Source organism: Theobroma umbraticum, unplaced genomic scaffold, assembly GCF_002168275.2.
Source record: "Theobroma umbraticum cultivar Fairchild unplaced genomic scaffold, ASM216827v3 scaffold_51.0, whole genome shotgun sequence".
NCBI lineage: Eukaryota > Viridiplantae > Streptophyta > Magnoliopsida > Malvales > Malvaceae > Theobroma > Theobroma umbraticum.
This window is the reverse complement of record NW_018397260.1, coordinates 2,668,511-2,675,081: the sequence shown is the minus strand read 5'-3', so window position 1 is coordinate 2,675,081 and position 6,571 is coordinate 2,668,511. Positions and strand designations below refer to the sequence as shown.

The window sequence follows — 6,571 nt, the reverse complement described above, 5'->3', positions numbered from 1 at the left end:
CACCTTTTCTTCCTTGTGGTTCTCACTCTAACCAAGCAAAACTCTAAATATGTGACTTAGAATCTCATTTAAACTCAAAAATTTAAATTATCATGTCATGAATCCATTACCATATATATGTCTTTTCAATAATTTTTTATAAACGTGAAATTTAAGAACATATTAAAAGGACGCACGATATTCTAATCTTACTCATCGAGTTATTATTTATTAATCAAGCAACCATATTAATGCCTCAATTTATTATTACAAATTATGTTATTAGATTCGTATAGGAAAATTAATGTACGAATCAATGCTACTTATGTTATTTTAAGCAAAAATTTTTACATATTCTAAGGGAGCATCCAAGATTATATTTGCAACTTGTGTTTGTAAGCATAATAGCAATTCTTCCTTGTTGGTAAAAACTATTTAAAAAATCTCAACTTAAAAAAAATTGAAATAAAACAATTTGTTAAGATGATGTTGTCACAAAAGTCTGGTGCTAATTACAACAAATAAAAGTTGATGGAGACAAGATTTAAATTTTGAAGGAATTGCTTGTTGAAGATGTTTCGAGTTTATATTGGGTATGGTTTGTATCTAGAACAAATACTTGCAACATCACTTGATTTGGGCATGAAATAAGATTATTTATTTTTAATACATCTTATCTTATGGAAGGGGAATTAAAATGGTAATATTTACTTTTGCCAAAAAAAAAAAAATTTGTTGCTTGAGAAAAAAAAAAGGTAATTATGAGTAGCATAACCCCCAAGATGGTCTTAAAAGACTGCCTGTCTGGGCTTTATGAGCCCGTATATAATGGGTTTCATGTCGCACAAAGACAAGATTACCCAAAAATTATACATTGGGCTAATTCTAGCCTGCCCAACGTAGCTGGATTAACCCATGTTTTCATTTCAGACAAAGACAAGATTACCCTCGTCATGTACCCAAAATGACAGCTTTAACTTTTATATTATTTCAGTGTCAGCTTAGCTGTATCAGCAAAAAAGAAAAAGAAGCAATGGCGGTTGCTGTTGGTGGAGCTGTATCAGCAACCACAGCAGGCGCACGTTTACTGTCTGTCTCGCGCAGTTTAGCATCTATCCAGGCTTCATCATTTGTAACAGTGCTGTCATCTTCGAAGTTGGGTTTGTGTCCAGTGCCGATAAGGAACAATGAACCCGCGAGAAAAAGGCTGTTTGTTATACGAGCTGCAAGAACTGAGTCCCAAGGTTTTTCCCTTGGTTTCAGGGCTCCCAATTTCCAGGTTTCTTTTGTTTTTTTTATCGAAACATAAAAATTTTACACGTTAAAAACATTTATTTATTTTTTGTCTGTATTTTATTACTATTATTTTGTTTCCTTTGGAGGGCAGTTGCCAGAGCCTCTAACTGGGAAGATTTGGACTTTGGAAGATTTTGAATCATATCCTGCTTTATTGGTAATAACTCATTTTTTTCTTGCAATGTTTTTTTTTTTTAAAATTTCTGTTTTGGTCTTTTCGTTTCTTTCTTTTGTTGGACGGTTGCAAAAAGAACCCGTGTTATATTCTCTAATCACGCCCTTTTCCTGGATTTTTTGGAATCTATTGAGCTTCCCTTAAAGGTAGTTAAAGTTTGTTTCGTTTATGAAATTTGTAAAAGTAAGGCATTCTAAGTTTTGGGATATTCAATGTTACCATTTTTCAAGGGTTTCATTAGCATAAGATATGAAATTCCTGTTTGTTCTCTTATAAGACAGTGAAAGCGTTGAGTTTTAGAAAAATCTAAGGTGAATCGTTAGGAGAAAGGTGCATTGGATTTGATTAATTCATAAATTGGGGTATTGTTAAACTGAGGTAAGAGTTGAAATGATTGAAAATGGGGTGACTGTCAGGTGGAATATATATTATTTGTCTCATTGTTCCTTATTTATAGAGCAATGGCTCAGTTTATGATGTGTTATGCTTTATTTGAAGAAGGATTGTGTCAGTGCCATATCACTATGCTTGTCACAAGATGAGAGTAAGTGCATAATTAGAACTGAGGTGTTTGACAAGGGAAAGCAAAGACAAAACAAGGGTTCAAACTAGAAAGGGGCATTGTTTATTTTTCTAAAAGAGATGATTTGTTCCAATTGGAAAATGCAAGAATTTAGTAGTATTAGTTTAAGATCCAGTGGGATCACTGGTTTTAAAAGGAAACTGATTGTGACAGGGATTATCGTTGAACAAATGACCAATATCATGGTTATGATATCGTTGCATCAACATCATTGGTGTTGGCATTTTGATTTGGTGTTCAACATAATTGTGACTTAGCCAATTATTCACTGTTAAATTTCCAGAATGTAAAAGCTCCAAATAGTTACCTTTGCAAGAAGGTTATATCTCATTGCCTGGGGTCTCCTTTTTGTTAAGACCTAGGCTTTATTGTACTTGTTATTTCTTTCAATTAATATATTTTATGATGATTGAGCAAAAAAAAAAAAAAAGGCTCCAAATAGTCATTGCAACAAGCACCTGTTCTTTCCGTCTTGGGTGCTGACTCATGGATGGCGGTTTGACAATGATGCTGTGGTTTGATTTAGGTTTGTTAATTTGCATAGCCAAATTAGTATATTTTGGCTTTTGGTAACAATCCAGAAGGATAAGAAGGTATTTTTGGTGGTGTTTTTTTTAATCAGTTTGAATGTCTGCCTGTATCTGCTGCTTAGGAATAGCTGGAGTTGTTTTGGTCCACTGCATTGAATCTGTGAACTACGTGGCAAGGGCATATTCCATGGTGGAACCTTAATTGCCGATTTTGACACAAGGCAAAAGGACAAATGTCATGGGGCTTGCAAACAGTGCATTTATAAATAAACATCACATAGTGGATTGTCCAGAGTAGTCCTTCAACATCCCTGCTCAACCCTGTTGTTGTTGTTTTTTTTTTTTTTCGCGTGTCTTAATGTACAACCATCTATTCTACACCTTTCACTGTATTTAGCTCCTTTTTACATGGAAGTATAACTATATATTCTCACATTTGTTGAATCTAGTGTCTCTTAATGAGGCAGACCTTGTAAATGAAAGAGGGCTACACTTTTCCCATGGACAATGCCAATTGCATACAAGTAGGAAAGGTTGTAGGCAAATATTTGTCCCAGTTAAAACTTGAACAAACCAAAATTTACTAGTATCATATATTTTTTAACTTGGCTTGTATATGCCCCTTTGTGAAGTGCATCCTTCATATTTTGATGTAACGAAGCACGAGCACTTATACTAGCTAAACTAATGGGGTTATATTCTGAAAATGTCACAGTAAACATCATAGTTTTGTCGAGTTATCTAGAGTTGAATGATTATGATTACATATATATATTGATTATGAGTTTGAACCAACATAGCAAATGGACTTGGTTTATGGTGCCACATACAGATAGGTTCAGGAAAGTTTGAACCTCTTAACAGAGTGAAATATTTTTTTAAACATAAATAATAATAAGTATTACACTGTCACTTTCAAAATAATTAATAATTATAACAGTAAGATGCCATGATGAGCTTCTTGATTCTTGAGGATTAACAGGATTTATTTTCTTTATATTGAAATGTATTTATCATAAGATTTATTGTAACCATGTTGTTTTGCAGGTTATGTTTGTATGCAACCACTGCCCATTTGTTAAGCACCTTAAGAAGGATATTGTGAAGCTTTCAAATTTCTATATGAAGGTAGCTACGTCTTCTTCCTCTTGCTGGGCTTTGCAGCCTGCTTCATTTCCTGTTAGCAAAAGGAACTTGAAAAGATAAATGACCGTACAAGATTAAAATTCCAAAATTTATTGCACTCTGTTACAGAAAGGGCTTGCAGTTGTTGCAATATCTTCGAATTCTGTAGCCACTCACCCTCAGGTTCCAGTTATCCCCTAATTTGAGAATAAAGCTGCTTTGAGGCTGTTGTATGGTTTCTCTAAATGAACTGTTGTTCACAGGATGGGCCACAATTTATGGCAGAAGAGGCTAAGCTATATAATTATCCTTTCCCTTACCTATATGATGAGGTATGCCATTGCTACCTTTTGCTCTCTCTGTAATTGTTTTGTGTAAAAATAGTATAAAGAAATGAAACATTATTAGAATATGCCTCTATCTTTTACCTCGAAACTATGCGTCTTCCATTGTTATAAAATTTGCAGTTTTTTTAAATTTCAACGTTATTATAGATTTAAGATAGCTGAATTTGCCTGTTATTTCACTGTCATTTTTTGTTTTCTTGTATAATCTCAGGCACATTTTTTGTAGTTTACCGTTCATGCCTAAATTGGTACTGGTGTAGTTAAAATTTTGATCTTCCCTAGGATTTTTCAATGGGTTTAAGCACTGGATCTAACAATCAGATTGCAGGATTCTAAGACTGTACAAACTTAAAAAGTAACTTCAAATATTATAAGTAGACACTAATTATGTCTCAAAATTAAAAAATACAAACCTTGATTAGTTTTAGCTTATAGATAACTGTAGCTGTACTGGAAGTAGTAACACAAGTGGTCTTGTTTTAACTGTGATGTAGCTTAAAAAAAATTACAGTTATTTAATTACGACAATAGTGAATCAGATATAAAATTGGTTAAGTGAGAGAAACTTTGGCATCCTTTACAATAAAATAAAGGGTAAAATACCCCCATCTCTTAAGTTTTAATTGAAATTCCAAACAGGTCCATTAGTTTTCAAAATGGATATTTTGCCTCAAAGTGATATCTTCCGCTGGACACATAGGTCCAGCCTTTAGTTAACTGTTAGTGTTTCCATTAGTTTGATGACTTGGTAATATTGAAATGACAATTTTTCACTTTACTGATTTTAAAAATTACTATGATTAATTTTTTATTAAAAATTACTATGATTAATTTTTTTATTAATTTTTTTTAAAAAAATAGGAAAGCACCAATCGGTGCTCCCTCCCTACTGGTGCTTCTCTATGCATTTCGAAAACTAATGGACCAGCATGGAATTTTGATTAAAACTTAAGGGTGTGGGGATATTTTACCCTAAAATAAAACATGTCAATTGAGACCACAGGGAATATGAAAACACTAGGACTACAAGAATATGACTAAGAAATAAAGACAGAATGCATACTACTAAATAATACTTTAGAATCTCTTTTCTGTTTCCACGATTATCTGGCATGTTAACATGATTAAGGAGATATTAAATATCTTAATATCTTTTTCTTTCTTATTTGAGCTTTAAATCTGGCACATTTCTCTGAGGTGTACTTATCTGTCTTTTGATACTCAAGCATGTGAATAACATTAGTTTGCTTCATAATTGATTTTCTCCTTAAAAGCTTTGTATTGATTAAGTTAAATATGTTTAACTGCAGACTCAAGATGTTGCAAGAGATTTTGGAGCAGTTTGTACACCAGAGTTTTTTCTATTTAAAAAGGTGATCACAATCTGTGTACCTCGTTTTATCTTCTCACAAAAATGCACAAATTGTTGGTTTTGCTCCTGATTACCTTTACAGGCAACCAGCGTTAAGCAGGTTGGCTATGATAAGTGGGCAGTCTGCTATGCCATGAAGATTTGAATGTTAGAAAATTTGTGATTAATCACAACACGATCTACTTAGAAGACTCTGTGCAGTGGGGTTAAGACTTGGATTCATGTAAAAGTATTTTGAGAATAATAATAACAATAACTTGTTAACTTCTTCCTTCTTAACAGGCTGGCAGGAGGCCATTTGAGCTGGTGTATCATGGGCAATTTGATGATTCACGGCCAAGTAATAATGTTCCTGTTACTGGAAGGTTGGCTTTTGTAATTTTAAACTTAAGTATGTAATTAACAATTTAACTCCCCTCTCCTCCTGTTGCATTAGTAATCAATCTGCTTGTTTAATGATTTCTAGGGACTTAAGCCTTGCTATAGATCTTGTTCTTAGTGGCCAACCAGTATCATCATTTCAGAAACCAAGGTGCGCTCTTCCTTGAGTACTTCCATTTTTTTTTTTTAATTTTATCTTTTAACAGTTTGACTTGAGGGATTACACACTAAAAGTCATTATTTCCCATTTGCTAATAGTGTTGGATGCAGCATAAAGTGGCACCCATTAAAAAGCTTGTAGTGTGCAACGATTTTATTCAGTTATCTAAAGAACATAATCTGTGAGTGTACATTTGTTCAGAGAAGTGGCATTTCCTTTTAGTGCAAATAGATAATACCGGAATGCAACTTATTTTTCTTGTCATAATGTTCCATGAACCAACTGGGTCCTTACTTTGGAATCCTGAAGGCACAATGGATATGAAGAGATTCAACATGTAATTGTAATCTGACTTGTAATTTTGTATATAGGAATTGGTCTACATATGGATTAAAAGCTGTTACAAAGTTTACTGATTACCGGTGTCAGGCTTATCATTGTTGGCATGCAATATCACTAGCAGTTAAATTCTTGGCTTCTTTTATCCCTTAAGAATTGTGAATTTATCAGACAGCATTTTCTGGTATTGGCATTCATACTTCTGAGAGACATTGAAAGAAGTTCAAGAGTAACATTAACCAACAGTCTGACAATTTTAATCATTTTCTTTGGTAAAAGCTCTT

At 33.3% G+C, this 6,571-nt stretch overlaps 1 protein-coding gene across 1 annotated transcript; it reads left to right on the top strand.

Moving 5' to 3' along the window:
- Positions 1–985: 985 nt before the first annotated feature.
- Positions 986–6,364, top strand: LOC110417358 (Thioredoxin superfamily protein). The gene is made up of 9 exons (XM_021429671.2): positions 986–1,258; positions 1,367–1,432; positions 3,611–3,691; positions 3,818–3,871; positions 3,952–4,020; positions 5,346–5,408; positions 5,690–5,772; positions 5,874–5,939; positions 6,047–6,364. The coding sequence occupies exons 1-9, from the start codon at positions 1,013–1,015 to the stop codon at positions 6,087–6,089; spliced, it is 771 nt and encodes a 256-aa protein (XP_021285346.2). The 5' UTR covers positions 986–1,012; the 3' UTR covers positions 6,090–6,364.
- Positions 6,365–6,571: the final 207 nt, after the last annotated feature.

What these genes read in the sequence shown, in the direction of transcription:
- LOC110417358 (XM_021429671.2), top strand. Translation starts at nt 1,013, where the DNA reads ATGGCGGTTGCTGTTGGTGGAGCTGTATCAGCAACCACAGCAGGCGCA. An exon ending in AATCATATCCTGCTTTATTG is followed by an intron (nt 1,433 to 3,610) that starts GTAATAACTCAT and finishes GTTGTTTTGCAG; the next exon opens with GTTATGTTTGTATGCAACCA. An exon ending in AATGTTCCTGTTACTGGAAG is followed by an intron (nt 5,773 to 5,873) that starts GTTGGCTTTTGT and finishes AATGATTTCTAG; the next exon opens with GGACTTAAGCCTTGCTATAG.